At 46.0% G+C, this 23,689-nt stretch overlaps 2 protein-coding genes across 2 annotated transcripts; both read left to right on the top strand.

The window, feature by feature from the left end:
* The first annotated feature begins 4,827 nt into the window (after positions 1-4,827).
* On the top strand, positions 4,828-5,145 carry LOC147968084 (uncharacterized). Its single transcript, XM_087523383.1, has one exon. It carries the CDS (start codon positions 4,828-4,830, stop codon positions 5,143-5,145), a length of 318 nt encoding a protein of 105 aa, XP_087379509.1.
* A 17,107-nt stretch (positions 5,146-22,252) lies between these two features.
* LOC147968083 (uncharacterized) lies at positions 22,253-23,446 on the top strand. The gene is made up of 2 exons (XM_087523382.1): positions 22,253-22,402; positions 22,829-23,446. The coding sequence occupies exons 1-2, from the start codon at positions 22,253-22,255 to the stop codon at positions 23,444-23,446; spliced, it is 768 nt and encodes a 255-aa protein (XP_087379508.1).
* The last annotated feature ends 243 nt before the right edge of the window (positions 23,447-23,689 follow it).

The following is a 23,689-nucleotide window of genomic DNA, read 5'->3' as shown; positions in this document are numbered from 1 at the left end:
ACTGAGCACCACATTGCACAATATAATATACTCCTAATAGAAGATCAGACAGTTAACCAAACAGTTAACTACAACCAATTGTAGCAGTTGTATTTGTTTCTGATGTATTTACTACAACCAAATTCAATTTATTCCTCACATGGTATACAATAACAGAATGCACCCACAATTTTGTAAAGATAAATTCGATTTATTTCTCACATGGAAGACAATACATAATTGCAGCCTGAAGAATTGAACATCACATTTGCAGAACTAAACCAAACAGTTAACTGAAGACGACAACTAATTAACAAAATGGTTAATAAGTGAGCACCACACTGCAAGACATATAGAACATATTCACTAGAGTAACATATTGCATGGTAAAATTAGATAGCACAATTCACTAGAATTTGTGAAGGAAAGGCAGGAGCAGCACACGCAACGGGTAAACAAGCATGCTTAACTGACGTAGCTAGCAAATGGCAAGGTGCTCCTTCAAGATCTGGGGGTTGGCACGAATGGCAGCCATCGCGACCTCATCCGCGCGTGCGGCTGCTCCGCTGCCAAATGCTCCTTGAGGTCCTGGCTATATTGCATGCACCATGGCTTAGGCCGGCGCTTATTTGGTGGAGGGGTTGGTGATTTGGGTGGAAGGTGTCGCGCTCGTGCCAGCGGTAGGGGCATGTGGGATGTGGAAGGAGGAGGAGGAGGGTGGGGGTCAGGTGTGGATTAGCCTGGATAGGCGAGACCGAGGAGCGTGAAGGAGGGTCACCGACGAGGAGGCGGCGGCGCTGCAAGCAAGGAGTGAAGGTTTCAACTTGGAAAGGAAGGCGGAAAGAGGGGAAATGTTGCTTTTGGTAAGGGGGAGGGGGCGGGGAGGTAGATATTTCCGCGAAAGCCAAAAATTTGGAATCGCTTGAGCCAAAGAATTGGCGCGCAAAGTGTTATCAGACACAGTCCCTTATTCGGACACGGTCCGAAGATATTTTGTGCTGCATCTCACACAGTCGGTTATAATAAACTGTGTGGGATCTACTTGATTTTTTGTCTTGATTTGAATTACATAATGGGGTCACAACAGCCATGGACAATGTTTGAATTGCTAGACCTTTTATCTGCAGTGATCATAAAAGAATTGGAATTATTCAGGGTTCGTTTGGACATTTTTATGCATTAAGTGAGTTTTCAATGCATTTATGTGCACAATTCAAATTTGAACTACATGCACATGCTCCAGTGCATATAAATTCTTTGAAAAATCAAATCTTTGTCCCTGGGTGCATGCTTAGGTCCCATGCAAGAAATGGGAATGAATTTCAAACACCATGGCACCGTTGATTGCCGGCAAAACATTGAGATGCATGGTTTTTAAATTCTAGTAAATCCAAAACTCGTCTGAAATTCATGAAACTTGGCATGCTATCATGGAGCAGCATCAACATGCGGCGGTACAAATTTTGTCCCATTTGGGGCAGGTTTGGGTATATGCTTCTCACAAATCGGAGCTTCTCACAACAAGCATGATGGTTTTCGGTAGGGAACGTCCCACCTTTGGGGAGGAAACGATATCCATTGCCTCTTATTGCTTTCAATTTTTTTCTCGTGTCAACATAGAACAACAGGAGTGTTGTGTGATTTTTTGTGATTTTTCGGGGTTCGTTTGGACATTTTTGTGCATTAACTGAGTTTTCAATGCATTTACGTGCATAATTCAAATTTGGACTACATGCACATGCTCCAGTGCATATAAATTGGTTGAAAAATCAAATTTGTGTCCTTGGGTGCATGCTTAGGTCCCATGCAAGAAATGTGAATGAATTTCAAACACCAGGGCACCGTTGATTGCCGGGAAAACATTGAGATGCCTGGTTTTTAAATTCTAGTAAATCCAAAATTCTATTAACCATTAACATGACGCCATGTGTCTTGGTTTTAATGGCTGCAGGAGGTGCCGTGCGGACAGCTGCTTGACCTTTACAGAACGGGAGGCATGCGAGTGCCGTCCGGTGCGCAGGCTGACCGAGAGGCGTGCAAGCTGTCCTCGAGTGCGCAGGCTCACCGGGAAGCATGCGAGCTGTACGCTGCGCAAGATCACTGGGAAGTGAGCCCTTTGACTTCCATGGCCTCCTGCCTTGCTCATATCCTCTCCATTAATGGCTCCCAAGCCGTAGTTTAATTCGCTTTTTAAATATAGAACACTCATCAGAAACTTTTTAGTTAGAACACCCGTATGCAAACCGACAACTTCCCCAGGAAGCCAAGACAAAATGTGCCGAGCAGGATTTCTGCAGATCTTGATCACAAACGATTTAGATAGAACACCCGTATGCAAAGTGAGAGCAGCGCAAGATTTGTTCATCCCTTCAACGCAAACGGTTGTTTTGGATGACCCGTGTGCAACCACGTACAAATAATTTGGTAAGATTTGCATCTGTCATATTGGGTATGTTGCCATTTGTCAAACTGGAAAGATTTATATTTGTTGATCTAGTAACGTTTCCATTTGTCAATCCTTGTAACACTATGATTTGTCAAAATATGCAGCTAGAAATCATTAGCACTATGTAAATTTTGCAACTAAAATTCAGTAATTAAGCACAGATTTCATTCATAGATTAAACAATTGTTCTTAATTTATACAAACAGTTCAACTCGACAGCTGAACTGACCAAACTTCTCCCCAATTGTTGCCAACCACGTATTGAAATAGCTAGTTCAACTATATATACTAGCTAATTTTATGTACATTGTACAGTTCGACCACACATCTATAGTCAGATGAACTGAACAAAATAGCCCCTAAATACTACTACTACCACGGAGGGGCTTTGTGCTACTTCCGGCAGCCTCTCCTCTGTCGAGCGCTCTCAGTAAGAGGCAGAGGAGGAGGAGGAGCCTACCGACGAGCTGGACAAATGCAATACAGTGCCTGCCGCTGCTGCACGTTCAGCGACGCTCGCCAGCTCGAACGCCCACTGCCGCTCCAGACGATCCCTCTCAAAGCGGCCGGACTTCTCGTAGATCTCCTGATTCCTCGCCTCTGCGTCGGCATGTGCTGCAGCCACGACCGCGGTAAGGCTCTTTGCGTGCTCGACGAGGCACTCCTCCTCCTCCCGCAGGAACTCGATGTAGCGCGCAAGGTCGCTGACGCACGTGCGGGCCTCCACCTCCGCCTTCCTCCTTCGGGTGGCTGTGGCGGAGCGGGTGATGATCCCAACGGTCGACGATGGGCTGGCGGCCACAGTGGCCGATGATGGTGTGGCGGCCACGACCACCACCTCCCGCCTTCGGGCCACGGTGGCGGAGTGGGTAATGGCCACGGTGGCCAGCAATGGGGTGGCGTCCACGATGGCCACCTCCCGCCTTCGGGCCGTGGCGGTGGAGCGGGAGATGGCCCTGGATTTCGACGGTGGTGTGGTGACAACGACGGCGGGCAACAGCAGCCAATGGGCAGCGGTGGCGGAGCATGTCGTGGGTGTTCCACGCACACCCAACAGGGATGCCACGTGCACTACACTATGCCGGGGACTGTGCCGCCACCGCGGTGTAGCCTCCTAGCTGGAGCTGTCCTCTGATGACGACGGAGTGGCTGAGTGACGATGACGGACCGGTGCCATTGGCGATTGTGGGAGAAGCAGACGAGATAAGCTATAGGGAGGGAGGGGAAAATGCGACGCAGGACTCACCGACCGTGAGGGTTTTTATAGCAGGCCGGCAAGCATTGGGATTTTGGGGGATTTCACTGAGTTGGGCGGGAAGCTTGTGCAGGAACCTGCGAGGTTGCGTGGGAATGGGCTCACTTACGATTCATTGGCGCCACCATTTGGCCAAAAGAACGCCCCCGCGCGCTGTGCAAGCTTGCGCTATAAGCCGTCTGCGGCAGCGGGTGACAAGACATGCGAGAGGAGGACGAGAGGACACGTACACATACATTTAATAAAAAAACGTTTGCGATTTAATTACCTACTATACCCCCGTCCTGGTTTATAAGTAGGATTTGACTAATAAAATACGAATGCATGTCACCATAGATTATATCGTTGGAGTCGTATTTGAACATAGTTTCGAGCTATACAATTTTTGTAACATGCATTAACACTTTTTTGGTTAAATTTAAGGTTATACACTAGCAAGCGTTTGCCCGCAACACACACGGCTTATTCCATCACAAACAGCTCTGATGGATCAACTGTCTGCCGTGTATCGCACACGCAACTCTAATTTGATTCATGCTTGATGTCTCCAATGTCGCTCGCACAGTTCGTCTTATTTGCCATGTATCACTGTGCCGTCCTCTGCTCGCGTCCCTCGGAAAGCTCTGCTCACCGTTAGGCGCCACAGCGTGCTCTTTCGCGTCCGTTGGCGTGCTCTGCTCGCGTCCGTCGGCGCGCTCTGCTCGCGTCCGTCAGCGCGCTCGGCTTGTGGACAACTTTTCCTTGAGGCGACCACGGAGCGCTATGCTCGCGTCCCTCCGTGCGCGCTCTGCCAGCGGTTGGGCATGCACATGATCACTTCGGGGCCCCCATATGCATGCGGTTGCGTCGCGCGCGTTGCCACGGGATGCAGTTACGTGCGGCACGATGGAGTTACGTGCTGCAAATTAGAACTGCCATCAGGGCCTGCTGATATTCCTGGCCGTCCAGCTTCCCCTTTAATTCCCGTGGCCATTATAACCTTAGTCTCTTCAACCTTTCGATCGCGCCCCACAACACAACAAGCACACCCATGATGACACATAGAGAGGGGATGTCCGGCGGCGCTCCAATGGAGTTCGACGAGCATAGAGTGGAGACCCACGCGAGGGAGACGGATCTCTCGGTGGTGTACACCATCGACCCGACCATGGTGGACGACTACATCAATAGCATTGAGCAGTTGTTTGCTGGAGACAAGTACAAGGTGGTCGGCATCGACCTCCAGTACACCGCCGATCGTCACGGCATAGATCAGAAGGTTGCTGTTGCACAGTTGTGCGTACGCCATCATGTCCTCATCTACCACTACTGCATGTCTAGAGAGCCTTGCGACCGCAATAAGTTTGTCAACAGCACCGACTACAAGTTCGCCAGGGTGGATACCAAAGACGATGTAAAAGCGCTCAGTGTTACGGGCTTGGCCTGCAAGAACCTTGTCGAAATCCGTGACCACTATAGGGTCTAGGGCAGCACGAAGCAGGACTCCCTGGTCGAACTCGCCTCGGCCATCATCGACGCCTACTACGAAAAGATGAAGCATGATGCCCAGAGAACAAGTCCCGTATCCTGGCATAAGGCCTAGATGTGGCAACTAGATGAACCTCACCTCTGGTTCGCGGCCAAGAGCGTGTACACATGCTATGAGATGCACAGGAAGATCGTTGACATGAGGAAGTGCCTCGTTACCCAAATCGACAAGCCCGGATCGAGCCACAAGCAGAGCAAGCGTCACAAGAAGTAGATGATGATCAGATGCTCGTTTATGCTAGTTAATCATGCATGTAATATATAGTTTACTTTATTGGTGTGTGTGGAAATGTCATGTGTGTAGTAGCCACCTATGTAATTATGCATGTAATAGTTTACTTTGGTGTGTGCAAATGCCATGGTTGTAGTAGCCACCTATGTAAGTGGATGTTTAATTTGGTTATGCAAGCATGTCCTTATAAGTGTGTGTGTGTATGTGTGTATGTTGTTGTTCTGTATGAAATCCCATCGCACAACACACATGTCTTATTAGCAGCAACTGTCTATGTTATTATCGGTGTTCACACACATTTCTGATTACAAACATGTTTGCCGCGTATCACACACATCTTGTTAAGTTGAACCGTTTCTGTTCTCATGTCTCAATGCAAACAGTTCATCCGAGTGAACTGCATGCCGTATATCGCACACACCTTAATCTGGCTGACCGTTTCTTTTGTGTTGCCTAATCACAAACAGTTCATTCGAGTGAACCGCATGCTGTGTATTGCACACGCCTTCATCTGGGTGCCCGTTTCTTTTGTTCCTCCTCATCGCAAACAGTTCATTGAACTGAAACGTATGCCCTTCATCGCACACACAACTAAAACCTGAACGGTGTTTGATGCATATGTCATCGCAAACATTTTACACATTTCTGATGGTTTTCATACAACACCGTTTGTGATTATTGCATCACACACAGTTTCTTGAAGGGTCTCTGATCGTAGTGTCGCGTTAGCAGCATCCTGCAGTAGTGCAATATCCTTCAACATCTTCAACAACACCATCTCATCTCATACCCTAGTTCATCTCTTGTGTCCAATCTTGTTACCGGAAGTATAGATTGGTGCTTGTGGGTGACTAGTAGTGTTGATTACATCTTGTAGTTGATTACTATATGGTTTATTTGGTGGAAGATTATATGTTCAAATCCATTATGCTATTTAATACCCCTCTGGTCTTGAGCATGTTTATCACTTGTGAGTAGTTACTTTTGTTCTAGAGGTCACGGGAGAGATCATGTTGCAAGTAATCATTTGAACTTGATATGTGTTCGATATTTTGATAGTATGTATGTTGTGATTCCCTTAGTGGTGTCATGTGAACGTCGACTACATGACGCTTCACCATATTTGGGCCTAAGGGAATGCATTGTGGAGTAGTTACTAGATGATGGGTTGCGAGAGTGACAGAAGCTTAAACCCTAGTTTATGCGCCCGTAAGGGACCGATTGGTTCCAAAAGTTTAATGCTATGGTTAGGATTTATCCTTAATACTTTTCTCATAGTTGCGGATGCTTGCGAGGGGGTTAATCATAAGTAGGAGGTTTGTTCAAGTAAGAACAACACCTAATGATCGGTCCACCCACATATCAAATTATCAAAGTAGCGAACACGAATCGAATCAACATGATGAAAGTGACTAGATTAAATTCCTGTGTACCCTCAAGAACGCTTTGCTTACTATAAGAGACCGTTTTGGCCATTGCCTTGCCTCAAAAGGATTGGGCTACCTTGCTGCACTTTTGTTACTATTATCATTACTTGCTCGTTACAAAATATCTTGTTATCAAACTACCCAGTTACTTACAATTTCAGCATTTGCAGACATTACCTTGCTGAAAACCATTTATCATTTCCTTCTGCTCCTCGTTGGGTTCGACACTCTTACTTATCAAAAAGAGCTACAATTGATGCCCTATAATTGTGGGTCATCAAGGCTATTTTCTAGCGTCGTTGCCGGGGAGTGAAGTGATGACCCATAAGTATAGGGGATCTATCGTAGTCCTTTTGATAAGTAAGAGTGTCGAACCCAACAAGGAGCAGAAGGAAATGATAAGCAGCTTTCAGTAAGGTATTCTCTGCAAACACTGAAATTATCGGTAACAGATAGTTTTGTGATAAGGTAATTTGTAATGGGTAACAAGTAATAAAAGTAAATAAGGTGCAGCAAGATGGCCCAATCCTTTTTGTAGCAAAGGACAAGCCTGGAAAAACTCTTATATAAAGGAAAACGCTCCCGAGGACGCATGGGAATTATCGCCAAGCTAGTTTTCATCATGCTCATATGATTCGCGTTCGTTACTTTGATAATTTGATATGTGGGTGGACCGGTGCTTGGGTACTTCTCTTCCTTGGAAAAGCATCCCACTTATGATTAATCCCTCTTGCAAGCATCCGCAACTACAAAAGAAGTATTAAGGTAAACCTAACCATAGCATGAAACATATGGATCCAAATCAGCCCCTTACGAAGCAACGCATAAACTAGGGTTTAAGCTTCTGTCACTCTAGCAACCCATCATCTACTTATTACTTCCCAATGCCTTCCCCTAGGCCCAAACAATGGTGAAGTGTCATGTAGTCGACGTTCACATGACACTACTAGAGGAAAGACAACATACATCTCATCAAAATATCGAACGAATACTAAATTCACATGACTACTTATAGCAAGACTTCTCCCATGTCCTCAGGAACAAACGTAACTACTCAAAAATCATATTCATGTTCATAATCAGAGGGGTATTAATATGCATAAAGTATCTAAACATATGATCTTCCACCAAATAAACTAACTAGCATCAACTACAAGGAGTAATCAACAGTACTAGCAACCCACAGGTACCAATCTGAGGTTTTGAGAAAAAGATTGGATACAAGAGATGAACTAGGGTTTGAGATGCGATGGTGTTGGTGAAGATGTTGATGGAGATTGACCCCCTCCCGATGAGAGGATCGATGGTGATGACGATGGTGATGATTTCCCCCTCCCGGAGGGATGCTTCCCCGGCAGAACAGCTCCGCCGGGCCCTAGATTGGTTCTGCCAAGGTTCCGCCTCGTGGCGGCGGTGTTTCGTCCCAAAAGCTTGCTTATGATTTTTTCCAGGGCAAAATACTTCATATAGCCAAAGATGGGCACCGGAGGCCTGCCAGGGGGCCCACAAGACAGGGGGGCGCGCCCAGGGGGGTAGGGACGCCCCCACCCTCGTGGATGGTGGGTGGCCCCCTCTCGCCCTTTCTTCACCCAATATTTTTTATATATTCCAAAACTGACTTCCATGGAGTTTCAGGACTTTTGGAGTTGTGCAGAATAGGTCTGTAATATTTGCTCCTTTTCCAGCCTAGATTTCCAACTGCCGGCATTCTCCCTCTTCGTGCAAACCTTGTAAAATAAGAGAGAATAGGCATAAGTATTGTGACATAATGTGTAATAACAGCCCATAATGCAATAAATATCGATATAAAAGCATGATGCAAAATGGACGTATCAACTCCCCCAAGCTTAGACCTCGCTTGTCCTCAAGCGGAAGCCGATATCGAAAAATATGTCCACATGTTTAGAGATAGAGGTGTCGATGAAATAAAATACGGATATGAGGCTTATTTTCTCCACACTAATAGATAATACATATTTAAAGAGCAATTTTTATTGCTTGCAACAATGACAACTTACTTGAAGATCTTACTCAATCCATAGGTAGATATGGTGGACTCTCATGGCAAAACTGGGTTTAAGGATATTTGGAAGCACACGTAGTATCTCTACTTGGTGCAAAGAATTTGGCTAGAATGAGAGAGAAAGGCAAGCTCAACATGTTGGATGATCCATGACAATATAATTTATTTCGGATGTAAGAAAACATAACCCATTACGATGTCTTCCTTGTCCAACATCAACTTTTTAGCATGCCATATTTTAATGAGTGCTCACAATCATAAAATATGTCCAAGATAGTATATTTATATGTGAAAACCTCTCTTTCTTTATTACTTCCTATTAATTGCAACGATGACCAAAACTATGTTTGTCAACTCTCAACTTTTAGTCATCATACTCTTTATACGTGAAGTCATTACTCTCCATAAGATCAACATGATCTCTTTGTTTCTTTTTGTTCTTTCTCTTTTTTCTCAAGATCAAAGCAATATAGCAAAGCCCTTGACTCAACACTAATCTTTATTATATATAGCTCACGGACTCGATTACACAAAAGGATTATAAAGCAAAACTCAAAACTAGATCATACTAAACTTTATTCTACTAGATCAAGATATAACCAAAAGGATCGAACTAAGAAAAAGGGTAAAGATAGAAGTGTGATGGTGATACGATACCAGGGCACTCCCCCAAGCTTGGCCGTTGCCAAGGGGAGTGCCCATACCCATGTATTTATGTCTCTTTGGAGGTGGTGATGTGATATTCTTGGCGATGATGCCCCTCAGGATACGATTCTCTTCCCCGAGCTTATTGACTTGCTGCTTGAGGTCCATTATTTCCTTATGGAGCTTGCCTGTGATGGCTAAAGCTCCTTTCACCCATGGATGTTGCATAGCTGCGGGAGAACAAGTAACACTCTTTTTCATATTTTCATAAGAAAGAAATCTAACATTGGAAGGGATGACCGAGTTTGGAATAGCTGAGCTCTGTAGTTCCCCCATTATGAATCCAGCTCGGAAACAAGAAGTAAATTCTTGATCCTCTTCCATGGCATCTATCCTTTTCAAGCCGGTCTCCATCTCTTCCTCCGTTGACGGCCCAAAGTGGTCAGCATCACTGTTTGCTCCTGGTCCCGGTGTCGGGTGAGACACCCGACTGTCCCCAACTGACTCTTGAGAAGACATCTTGATCTAAATCTGCAGCAGAAACAACTCGAAACAAAACAGAGGATATTTGCGTGGTATGGTGGTCAAAACCTTCGGGAGATTATATAATGAATTTTTACCGACCAAAAGAAGTATTGTGCAAGAAATTGGAGTCCGGAGGGCACACGAGGTGCCCACGAGGCAGGGGGCGCATCCAGGGGGTAGGGCGCGCCCTCCACCCTTGTGGACGCCTCGTGTCCTTTCCGGACTGCTTCTTATTTTCCTATTTTCTTAAATATTCCAAAACGAAGAAAAATTGCTATTAGAACTGTAGCGACCCGACCTCAAATTGTCAAGTCTTTGTGCTTTAGTGTCATCCCCGGATCGGTAATGCTGACACACACAATACTCAAGGATTTATAACAGAGTAGCAATCACACACTTATTACATCGAATGTCTCAAAAGAGAACTTATTATAATAAATATGGCTTAAGGCCATCTAATACGATAACAGCGGAAGGCTTGGAAGATAAAGTGAGTCCATCAACTCCAACTACATAACTGAGCTGCACGGCAACGACCTAACGAACCTTACACCTCGTCTGAAAAGTCTGCAACACAATATGTTGCAGCCCGAAAACGGGTCAGCACATGGAATATGCTGGCAAAATAACACAGTAGAGCAAGAACAGAATAATGCTGTCACTACATGCATATTTGGCTAGTGGAAAGCTCTATGGTTATAGTTTTTGCGAAAAGCCAATTTTTCCCTACAACAAAGGAATGTATTTTAATTTAACTATCATGGTAGGTGAAACATCATTGAGAAGGTCCCTCCAACTCAATCCCAATTAAGGTAATTATCAACCCAACAACATTAATTTAGAGTGATGAGATACTTAAGATACTCCAAGTACTAGATACTCAAAATATCCATAACCGAGGACACGGCTAACCATGATTAGTTTGTACACTCTGCAGAGGTTTGCGCACTTTTCCCCACAATACTCGATTGCCTCCGTTGGATTTCTCGCACTACATGGTGTTTGAGAAACGGATGACCGAGACACAGTCTTTCAGAAACATTAACTCTCTACTTCGGGCAGACCATACCAAACCTACAACCCACTACATGCTGATCCACTTCTTCAAGAGCTTCACGTAACTTACTCAACTATGATAGAGCCCATAATAGCTTGTGGCTGCACACGGAAGTTTCTAGCATGAATCATCTCAGTTCCCTTTGAGCCTGGGTGGCGGTCCATAGGAAGATCACACGGGTACTCCAGGATTTCCAAAAAACACAGGCAACACTGGGTACTCCAGGTGCCTCAATCCACCCAGATGTGTATTTAAGTTGCCACCTTAAGTTGAATCATTAATTATCAATCTCACATCTATCATGGATTTCACTCACCCAAACCTCGTCTATGAGCATAGCATAGCATAGCAATATAAGCATCACGTAGAAGTAACTCCCACTACAGGAATCAGCTACTTTGCCGTCCGCCACGGCGGACGGCAAAGGCCTGAACGGCGGACGGCAAAGGCCTTTGCCGTCAGCCACGGACGGCAAAAGGCTCCGGCAAAGTAGGCTTCGGTAAACAGCTACTTTGCCGTCTGCTACTGACGGCAAAGTCTTTGCCGTCTGCGGCGGACGGCAAAGAGAGCGCGGCGGACGGCAAAGAGAGCGGACGGCAATAATTGCGCTGCCAGTCCGTTAAGTGGCTAACGGAAGGCCTTTGCCGTCCGCCGCTGACGGCAAAATTTCTAGGGTCTTTGCCGTCCGCCGTGTGATGTCATCTACACGTCACTACATGGCAGGTTCTTTGCCGTCCACCACTGACGGCAAAGTCTTTGCCGTCTGCCACTGTAGGCAAACTGACCAAATGGGTCAGCTCCCAGGAAGCACAGCTGGATGCCACGTGTCTTCTTTGCCGTCCGCGGCAGACGGCAAAGAGCCCATTGCCATTAGTGGCAGACGGCAAAGAGTCTGCATTGCCTCTGTTTTTTCATGTACCCAACCATTTTCACAGCAAATAGATGATACATATATATTTTTCACATGGCAACTTCACAGCAAACATATGAGATATCCAACACATATAATTTCATCATACATGCATAGTTCCATCAACCATACATGCATCCAACCATACATATTACAATAGTGTCATCCTACCATACATGCATAGTTCATAGATATAAAGGAAACATAGTTCATCCAAACAAGCACTCCATCTATGCAAGCTTCCGTGAAGTGAATGAATTTTGCAAAATGGGAAATAAGAAAGTTAGAAGAAGAAGATTAGAAGAAGAAGAAGAAGATTAGAAGAAGAAAATGAAGAAGAAGAAGAATATATGACATTTATGAGCTAATTTAGGTGAAATTGATCATTTGTGAGCTAACTTAGGTGAAATGGATCGTTTATGAGCTAACCTAGGTGCAATGGATCGCTTATGAGCAAACTTAGGTAAAATGCATCATTTTAGAGGTAACCTAGGTAAGATGGATCATTTTGGAGCTAACCTAGGTAAAATGGGTCATTTTAGAGCTAACTTGGGTAGAATGGATCATTTATGAGCAAAGTAAGGTTAAATGGGTCATTTTAGAGCTAACGTAGGTAAAATGGATCGTTTATGAGCTAAGTAAGGTAAAATGGATCATTTTAGAACTAACTTAGGTAAAATGGATCGTTTATGAGCTAACTAAGCTAATTATGCCATTTTTGACATAAGTAAGCTAAGTACATGTCATTATTGAGCAAACCTAGTTAACTAAGCATATTAGAGCTAACTTTGGTCATTTTGGAGGAAACAAAGCTAAGTACAGATCGTTTTAGAGCTAACTTAGGTAAAATGGATGGTTTTGGAGGTCAGTAAGCTTATTAAGTCATTTTGGAGGTGAAGAAGCTAAGTCTAGGTCATTATGGTAAGCATTGGAGGAAATAAAGCTAAGTCTAGGTCTTTATGCATGTGTTAAGCAAAACACTAGATAAACTTACCAAGATGTAGGAGGTGTAGGAGTGGGGTGGCTCGTGTCGGTAGCTGGAGAAGGATCGTGCGATGCTTGTCTGGAGTTACGCTGCACCAAAGATCATTTCCAATGTCTTGTTAGCATGATGACACTCAAATGTTAAGACTAGCAAGTAATGTCCATTCAATAAAACTCACCGTGGTCCCAGGAGCAATCACTGGCATCGGCGGAGCGGTCTGACCTGTCTTCTCGCACACAAACTGCACATTTGGTTTTGACGACTCAGTCATACTAGTTAGTAATGAGGTAAACACTACATGAATGTTTTGGCTAATCTGCAGAAGAAACTTACCACAAGGAGCTCGTACATGGCCCTTGCCTGCATGTCATTCCGTGCCCTGTCATCCTCAATCATCTTTGTCGTCCTCTCCTCCAACTCCCGCTGCCTCTCCGCCGCCTCCGCCAGAAGTTTCTCCGTTCTATCTCTCTCACTCTGTATGGCAGCCTGCAACACCACTCACATGACCATTTGTAATCATTGATGGAAGCGCACAGAATGTAATGGAGAAAGATAACTGAGTACGTATCACTAACCTTGATGGCGAGTTGCACTGGCCGTTCACGAGGCCTTATCTCAGGAGCGGAGCTCGACTGGCGCGCCTTGATCTCTGGGAGAGTGCTAGGACAACGGATAAGTCCATCTCCAATGGCTATGGAGCCATGGGACCTCCCACCACCAGATATCATCAACAACTCTGGATCAATGGGACCCTGGCTCGGGTTAAAGTCCTCCCCTTTCCTCGCCTTCCCCTCATCTCTATATCTCACGAGCTTGTTGTGGGAGGAGATGTTGGTGAAGTTGTTTGCATCATCGAGGTCAGACTGAGAGAAAGCCTTGACTTTCTTGAAAGAGGCAGTGTGGGCCATGGCATACAGGTCGTACACCTCTGGCACCTTATCCGCCTTATTGTAGCGTGCCTGAAAGAAAGAAACAATGAAAATTAGTAATTAAAGGGCTCAAGCTAGCATGATGAATGAATTGCATGAATCATGAAGCAAACCACATACCCAGTTGCGCCCGAACTGATATAAGTTGGAGCTGCCTTGATGGTGTGGCACACCTTCCATTTGGGCACGTTTGTCCTTGGCCTCGTTGTGGAGGGCTAGCCATTGTGGAGAGCACCACTCATCGACCAACACCTCCCAACAATCCATCCGATCCGCACACCATCTCGGAGGCGCCTAAGTTAGCAAATAGAAACTTGAGCGCTATGGCTAAGAATTACTAAATGAAGGAACTTAAGTAGAGAAGGCCTTAAGAATTACCTTCATGTACTGCTCCTTACTCAGGAACTTATCGCGGCACGCCGGCTTGGTCTTCTTGATACCACACAAGGCGTAGTAGTCTCGAACAGCCTGCACCCGAGCCTCGTGCCATAAGTTCTGGAGTAGGCGCTTGCAGACGTTCTTGATAACATGTGCCGCGTCCTCCTCGTATCCCTCCTCACACCTGTAGAATGTCTGCAATCAAATGAGACAATATTGATTAGTACAATTAATAACTAGCTAGTTGAAGATTTTTAAATGTGCAAAGGAGAAATTACCCAAAACTTTCTGATCACCATGTCTGCCCTCGTGTCGGGGTCGGGGTGTCGGGTCAGGCTTGGGGTGTCGGGGTCAGGGTCGGGGTGTCGGGGTCGGGGTCGGGGTCGGGGTCGGGGTCGGGGTGTCGGGGTCGGGGTCGGGGTCTCGGGGTCGGGGTGTCGTGTCGGGGTGCCGGGTCGGGGTCTGGGTACCGTGTCGGGTCTGGGTCGGGGTGTCGGGGTCGGGGTCGGGGTGTCGGGTCAGGCTTGGAGTGTCGGGGTGTCGGGGTCGGGGTCTTCTTCTTCTTCTTCTTCTTCTTCCTCCTTTCCTGTTTCCTCTTCTTCTTCTCCTCCTCTCCTCTTTTTTCTTCTTCTTCTTCCTCCTTTCCTTTTTCCTCTTCTTCTTCTCCTCCTCTCCTCTTTTTTCTTCTTCTTCTTCTTCCTCCTTTCCTTTTTCCTCTTCTTCTTCTCCTCCTCTCCTCTTTTTTCTTCTTCTTCTTCCTCTTCTTCTTTTTTCTTCTCCTCCTCCTCTTCTTCTTCTTCTTCTTCTTCTCCTGATCTCCTCTTTTTCTCTTTTTCTTCTTTCCTAAAACTAAACTAAACCTAAAACTAAAACTAAAAAAACAGAAAAAGAAAAAAACTAAATCTAAACCTAAAACTAAACTAAAACTAAACCTAAAACTAATCCTAAAACTAAAACTAAATCTAAACTAAACATAAACCTAAAACTAAAAAAACAGAAAAAAGGAAAAAGAAAAAAAGGAAGAAGAAGGCCTCACCTGCAGGGTGGAGGAGGGGGGCGGTGCGGCCTGGGGCGACGGAGGAGCGGGGCGGGGCGGCCTGGGGCGGCGGCGGGGGGCGCTGGGGCGGCGGCGGGGGGCGCTGGGGCGGGGGGGGGGGCACCGGGGCGGCGGCGGGAGGCGCTGGGGCGGGGGGGGGGGGGGCGCCGGGGCGGCGGCGGGGGGCGCTGGGGCGGCGGTGGGGCGGGGGGGCGCCGGGGCGGCGGCGGGGGGCGCTGGGGCGGCGGCGGGGCGTGGTGCGACGGGGCGGTGGAGGTGGGAGAGAGAGAGGAGGGTGTGGGGCGCGGCCCCATTAACGTTACGTGGGGCCTCCCTCTTTGCCGTCCGCCAACCTTTGCCGTCCGCCTCCTTGCTCTTTGCCGTCCGCTAGCGGACGGCAAAGAGGGGGGCCCGTCAGGTTTTTTTTTTGCAGCTCGTCAGTGGGGCCCCTCCCTCTTTGCCGTCCGCTAGCCGACGACAAAGAATCTTTGCCGTCAGCTAGCAGACGGCAAAGAACTGGCTGATGGCATACTTTGTCTTTGCCATCAGCCAGTTCTTTGCCGTCTGCTTTTTGGAAGCTGATGGCAAAGAACTGGCAGATGGCAAACTAGCTGATTCCAGTAGTGTCCCAAGGGTTTGAATGTAACAGGGCAATAGGTTCTACCTCATCAACTACTTCCCAACCCACATGTTAATAACATCCTAGTCATGCAATGTTTGAGGGTTGGAACTAATGCATAAAAACTGGGTGATGAAGGGGTATGATCAAAGTGTTACTTGCCTTACTGACGATCCGCGTAACCTAGAGACTCCAAATAACACGCTTCGCACTCCGTGAATTCTATCGCAAACAAACAATAGCATACATAAGCAATCAAGCAAAGAAGCATAGGTAAAACTCAAATAAGAAGATCTAACCAGAAAGTTCAACTTGAGAACTCCAGTTTGCAAAAAAAATAAAATCAAATCGAACAGAGCAACGAAACTCAAACGGCGAAAGAAACAAGATCCATTTACTAATCTGGACCTAGGTTAAATTTCACAGTAGCAGAAACTTGTTCAAGTTGGTTAAGCGGAAAGAGGGTCTCGAGACGAAGATCTAGGTGCTTGAATCGCCTGATTCTGACTAATGAGCGAAAAGATAAACTAGAACGAAAATCGAATCAGAAATCGCGATCAGAAATAATCGCAAAATGGTCCGATAAAAGAAAACTGACGAACAGGCTAATGAACGAGCATTCCTTATCTGTAACTAACGAGCGAAAACCGTTCGTTAAAAAGAACGTACGGACGTCCGCTAAAAAGAAAAACCGGGAAAAACCGGCGAACCAAAAAAACGAGTTAGGGTTTTCTTTTAAAAAACCGGATCATTTTTTTTAAAAAACGGCGACTACCTCGTCGGTCTGGCGAGGCACGGCGGCGACGGCGAGGCGAGGCGCGATAGAGGGCAAGGCGGCGGCGGCGGGCGCGGCTGCGAGGCGAGGCGAGGCAGCGGTGGTGGGTGGTGGTGGCGGCGGGGGAGGGGGGGAGTATATAAGGAGGGGGGGTGTGCCTTGGGGAGGGGGCAAAGGCGATGGGGAGGAGTCCTAGCTGGACTCCTCGAGTCGGGTGGCGGCGCAGCCGGTCTCCTGGAAGGAGATGACGCGCGGGAGCGGACGGGCCAGCGGCTGGGCTTCGGCCCAGTTAGCCTGCGCACCTTTTTTTTGTAAAAAAATAATTTCGCCGAAACTAAAAAATCCTAGAAAATAAAATAAAAATCTAAAAATACCAAAACAAATTTTTACCGTCTAAATAAAATATTTAGAACGAGATGAACATTTTCTTGGCCCGAAAATGCAATTTTGAAAACGTGCAATTTTTCTAATGCAACAAAATTGCAAATAAAATCCAAATAAAACAAATATTTGATTTTAACATTTTCCTCCAATATTTCAATTATTTTGGAGAAGTCATATTATCCCCTCTCATATATTTTTAATATGAAATATTTTCGGAGAGAAAAATAATTAAAACCAAAAATCCTCGTTTCAAAATTTGATAAAATCAAATTTGAAAATCGGGGAAATCCCCAACTCTCTCCGAGGGTCCTTGAGTTGCTTAGGATTTCGAGGATCGCGAGACGAAATGCAATAAAATATGATATGCAAGAATGATCTATGTATAACATTCCAAATTGGAAATTTGGGATGGTACAAACCTACCCCCCTTAAGATGAATATCGCCCTCGAGATTCAGGTTGGCTAGAAAATAGGTGTGGGTGGTCTTTGCGAAGATTGTCCTCTCGTTCCCACGTGGCTTCGTCCTCGGTATGATGGCTCCACTGAACTTTGCAAAACTTATTGACCTTGCTGCGGGTGACTCGACTGGCAAACTCCAAAATCTTGACTGGCTTCTCCTCATAAGTCAAGTCATTGTCCAACTGAATCGCCTCCAAGGGTACGGTATCTCTTAGCGGTATGTCGGCCATCTCAGCATGTCACTTCTTCAACTGGGAAACGTGAAACACATCGTGAACTGTTGATAGTCCTTCAGGTAACTCCAACTTGTAGGCAACTTCTCCCATCCGTTCCAAAACACGATACAGTCCTACAAATCTCAGGGCTAACTTTCCCTTAACTCCAAAACGTTTCACTCCTCGCAAAGGTGATACTCACAGATATGCTCTATCTCCAATTTCATAGGTTACCTCCTTGCATTTCGAATCTACATAACTCTTCTGTCTGGACTGAGCTATCTTCAGTCTATCTCGAATTAGTTTAACTTTCTCCTCAGACTCTTTGATCAAGTCTGGTCCAAACAACTGTCGGTCTCCAACTTCATCCCACATCAACGGTGTTCTGCACCTTCGTCCATACAGGGCTTCGAACGGTGCCATCTTCAGACTAGCTTGATAACTATTGTTGTATGAGAACTCTGCGTAAGCCAGATTGTCATCCCAACTAGATCCATAATCTAGCGCACAGGCTCTCAACATGTCCTCCAGAATCTGGTTGACTCTCTCGGTCTGTCCATCCGTCTGTGGGTGAAATGTTGTACTGAACTCAAATCTCGTTCCCAAAGTCTGGTGCAGCTGATGCCAAAACTTTGAAGTAAACTGTGTTCCTCTATCCGATACGATGGTCCTCGGAACTCCATGCAGACATACGATCCTGGTTATATATATATCTTGGCCAACTTTGCACTGGTATAAGTTGTTTTCACTGGGATAAAGTGTGCCACTTTGGTCAAACGGTCAACTACTACCCATATAGAATCATATCCTGATTTGGTCCTGGGCAATCCGGTGATAAAATGCATGCCAAATTTATCCCACTTCCATTCGGGTATCGGCATAGGCTGTAACAATCCTGCTGGCTTTTGATGCTCTGCCTTCACTCTCTAACATACATCACATACGGCCACGTACTCGGCGATATCCTTCTTCATCCCTATCCACCAGAAACGTTCATTCAAATCCAAATACATCTTGGTGTTTCCGGGGTGTATCGAGTATGGCGAGTCATGAGCCTCCTGAAGTATTATCTTCCTGATCTCTTTGTTATTGGGCACATAAACACGGTCCTCAAACCATAAGGTGTCGTGTTCATCCTCACGAAAACCTTTGGCCTTCCCTTCGCTCATTTTCTCCTTTATCTCGGCAATCTCTTTGTCATCCTTCTGAGCTTCTCGAATCTTTCCTAACAATGTAGAGTGAAACTCCATTGTTGCAACAAAACATCTAGGAACAATCTCCAAACGTAGTTCCCAGAGATCCTCTGCTAACTCCTTCGGCAATCCCGTGCTCTCTAGGGTATTAGCATAACTCTTCCGGCTTAAAGCGTCTGCTACGACATTGGCCTTTCCTGGATGATAGTGAAGCTTCATGTCATAATCCTTTATAAGCTCCAACCATCTTCTCTGCCTAAGGTTCAGTTCCTTCTGGGTGAAAATGTACTTCAAACTCTTATGATCCGTGTACACATCATAATGGTTTCCAATAAGGTAATGTCTCCAAGTCTTCAACGCATGCACTACGGCTGCTAGCTCCAAATCATGCGTGGCATAATTTAACTCGTGTGGTTTTAGTTGTCGCGAGGCATACGTAACAACCCTTCCGTCCTGCATAAGCACACTTCCAAGTCCTAAGCGAGAGGCATCGCAATACATTTGAAAATCCTTACGTATATCTGGCAGTGTCAGCACTGGGGCTGTAGTCAAACGTTTCTTCAGCTCCTGGAAACTTGCCTCACAATCTTCTGTCCATTTAAACTTGGTATCCTTCTTCAATAATTCTGTCATGGGCTTCGCGATCTTGGAAAAATTCTCAATGAATCTCCGGTAGTATCCTGCGAGCCCAAGAAAACTGCGGATCTCGCTAACTGAAGTGGGTGCCAACCATTCCGTGACTGACTGAACCTTGGTGGGATCTACTGCTATACCTTCTCCTGATATAACATGTCCAAGGAATCCAACTTCCTTCAACCAAAACTCGCATTTGCTGAACTTGGCATACAACTGATGCCTGAGTTTCTCGAGAACTAAACGCAAATGCTCCTTGTGTTCTTCTTCATTCTTCGAATATACCATTATATCATCAATGAACACCAGAACAAACTTATCAAAATATTCCATGAATACTTTGTTCATCATGCTCATAAAATAGGCAGGGGCGTTAGTCAGTCCAAATGACATGATCGTATATTCGTATAGCCCGTACCGTGTGGTGAAGGCTGTCTTTGGTATATCCTTCTCTCGTATCTTCAACTGATGATATCCTGATCGCAGATCAATCTTTGAAAACACCTTAGCTCCTTGCAGCTGGTCAAACAGATCATTGATCATCAGCAATGGGTACTTGTTCTTAATCGTCACTTCATTCAAGGCTCGATAATCAACAACCATTCTTAGGGATTTATCCTTCTTCTCAACCAAAAGCACTGGGGCTCCCCATGGCGATGAACTCCGTCGAATGTAACCTTTCTCCAATAACTCCTTGATCTGTTTCTTAATCTCCTCCAGATCATTCGCGGGCATCCTATAGGGTCTCTTGGATATTGGCCCTGTGCCTGGCAATAGCTCTATCAAAAACTCAATATCTCGGTCCGGTGGCATGCCTGGTAACTCCTTTGGGAAAACATCCGGGTAATCCTTTACTACAGGCACTTCTTCCTGAACAACTCCCGCGAGGGTATTTACTTGGCTATTTCTTGGCGCATGCCTAGATATATACTTGATCCTTTTTCCCTCCGGGGTGGTGAGACAAATTGACTTACTAACACAGTCAATGCTTCCTCTGTACTTTGACATCCAGTCCATTCCTAATATCACATCCAATCCTTGTGACTTCAAGATAATTAGGTCGGACGAAAAAACATGGTTGCCAATGGTTAAGGATATCTGGTCACACCATCGACTAGCCATATACTCTGCTCCGGGTGAGCTTACTAACAGAGGGGTCCTAAGGGTTTGGGTCGATAGTTTAAACTTATCCACGAATTCCCTTGATATGTATGAATGCGATGCACCAGTATCAAAAAGAACAAGAGCAGTAAATGACTTAACCAAAAACTTACCTATAACCGTGTCTGGCTGCTCTTCAACCTCCTCCACGTTAATGTGGTTCACTTGTCCTTTGTTGAATGGATTGGGATTCTTCCCAGCGCTCCCATCTCCGTTTCCATTCTTCCCTTCAGGGCACTCCGTGGCATAATGTCCAGTCTTCCCGCACTTGAAACAAGTAACGTGGCTTAGGTCTCTCTTGGTGGGTGTGGCTGGATTGGGGCAGTTCTGATTGTTACTTGCTCCATTCCCATTCCCATTCCCATTCCTAGGGCTAGTATGATTATGGTTACTTCCTCCATTATGGGTGTGGCCTCCATGGTTATGAACAAGTCCTCCTGAGTTCGGGGTTAGGCGAGGCTTCTGCTGAGCTCCTGAGTTATACCTCCCTTGTCCATACTTCCTCTTACGGCTCTCAATCTGCTGCTGCTTCCCTTCAATCATAAGAGCCTTATCTACCAACTCCTGGTAGTTGGCGAATGTTGCCACCATCAACTGCATACTCATCTCATCATTCAGCCCTTCCATAAACTTCTCCTGCTTTGCGGCATCTGTGGCCACATCATCAGGGGCATAGCGAGATAACTTGCTAAACTCATCCGCGTACTAAGCCACAGTATGGTTCCCCTGACGTAAGTTGCGAAACTCACGCTTCTTCAAATTCATGGCTCCAGTTGAGACATGGGCTGCACGGAAGGCTTGCTGAAATTGGTCCCATGTCACCGTGGCTATAGGGTAGGTGACAGTATAATTCTCCCACCATGATGCTGCTGGTCCATCCAAGTGATGTGCGGCAAAATGCACCTTCTCAGCATCAGTACATCCTACAGTGGTTAACTCCCTTCCAATCCTGCAGAGCCAATCATCTGCTACTATAGGCTCGGTGCTACTGGAAAACACCGGCGGCTGCAACCTCAGAAAACGGGCTAAGTTGTCCGCTGGTGGTGGTGGTGGTAGATTGTTGTTGTTGTTGTTGTTGCCTTGGTTCTAAACTAACAACTGCATCAGGGTATTCTATTGCTGGATCAACTGAGTGAGCTTCGGTGGGCAGGGGCGGAGCTCTGTAGGGGCAGACCTGGGCCATGGCCCGCCCAAGAATTTGACAACATTTTTTTACTAGTAGTCATCTTAGGCCAGCCCATTGAGCCCACAGACGCACATCCGCATAGGCAATCGGCCATCGTCTCCTCATCTCACGCACATGACTGCTCTCAGTGCTCTTGCACGCTGCATTGTCTCAAAAAAAAGCACGCTGCAGCCAACACGCACAGCGGCACAGGCACGACTTTTCCCAATTCCCCGTCTCACTATCAGACTCATGTAGCTGCGCCGCCGACGCCGACCGCCATGGATAGGGAGCATGGTCCACCGGAGCGCGTCGCCCGCCGTCTCGCGGAGCAACTACCGCGGCAAGGCCCGCTGCCCCGTCGAGATCTCGCCTCACCCCTGCCCTGCTACCTCCCGCCCAGACTACTACCGCCGCCCATCATCCGCCGGGATCCAGTGCGTCGTGCGTCCTGCCGGCCATCCATAATCCATTGCTGCGGTTGTTCTCCTCCAACTCCAAGTCTACAAGCCTGACGCATGACCTGAGCGAGCCCCTTCTGTATTCGGTCGCAGCTGGGCCCATGATTTAGCCCCCTGCCGCACGCACACTTCACATTTAAAAATCTTCCCCCGAATACTCAATTTGATAAGCAAATATCCTGATTTTCTTTAGTTCCATACACCCAGTGATCAGTCCAGCTAGTGATAAATTATAGTTTGATGATATGATTTTATGCAAATTTTAACATAGGTAGGCATGGGCAAGGAAAATCAAGACTCAGAGAAGAATTGATTTAGTTTTAAAACGAAAAGAGATGACATAACTCAAGTAGAGGAATACCATGTATTGCCCTTGCTTGAATTGGAACAACAACAGCTTGAATAACAGCATAACCAAGATGGAGGAGTTCGAACAAATGAAGTTGTTACGTTCCGAGGTATCAAGTTCTTGCAGCGAGACCCTGGGTTGCGGCCTCAATATTTCTTTTCAACACTGGACACTCAACTATTTGAATTAAATCGAAGATTCAATGAGAAGGTAATGGATCTTCTAACCATTAGTGCAACCCTGATTCCTAGAAACAAATTTAGAGGATTCAAAGATGGTGAAAAGTACTACCCAACAGATTTTTCCCAAGATATTTATGGATCACAACAGCAACTTAAGCACTTTGTTTCAGATGCTTCCAAGGATGATGACTTGAAAAATATATCTACCTTGATTGATCTATGTCGATGCCTTGTGGAGACAGGAAGACATGCCGTCTACAATTTAATTAACAGACTACTTCGCTTGCTCATTACCCATCCAATTTCTATAGCGAGTGTTGAGCGTGCATTTTCTAGCATGAAGATCATTAAAACAAGATTGCGCAATAAGATGGAAGATGAGAATCTTGCTAATAACTTGTTAATTCACATAGAGGGTGGAATTCTGAAGAACTACAGCCACGAAGATGTCACTGCAGATTTCATAAGAAAGATGGATCGAAGAGTTGATTTCTAGTATGTGAGCTGCTTGCTCGTTCTTGTAACATGCCCTTCTGATTCATAATTTGAAAAAAAATTGTGCTCTTCTTTGGTCTAGCCCGCCCAACTTTTTCTTTCAAGCTCCGCCACTGCCGGTGGGAAAGCAAATCCGGGGTCACATCTCGGAGGCATCTGATGGGTTTAGAGGGGAGAGATTAGAATAGAATGAGGTCTAATGAGAAAGCACTACCCATATGCACATGAGACAAACACAATCATT

This window comes from Triticum urartu, chromosome 5A (genome assembly GCF_056163025.1).
Source record: "Triticum urartu cultivar PI428250 chromosome 5A, HENAU_Tu73, whole genome shotgun sequence".
Lineage (NCBI taxonomy): Eukaryota > Viridiplantae > Streptophyta > Magnoliopsida > Poales > Poaceae > Triticum > Triticum urartu.
The sequence above is the reverse complement of the archived record's forward strand: the minus strand, read 5'-3'. Positions and strand labels throughout refer to the sequence as shown.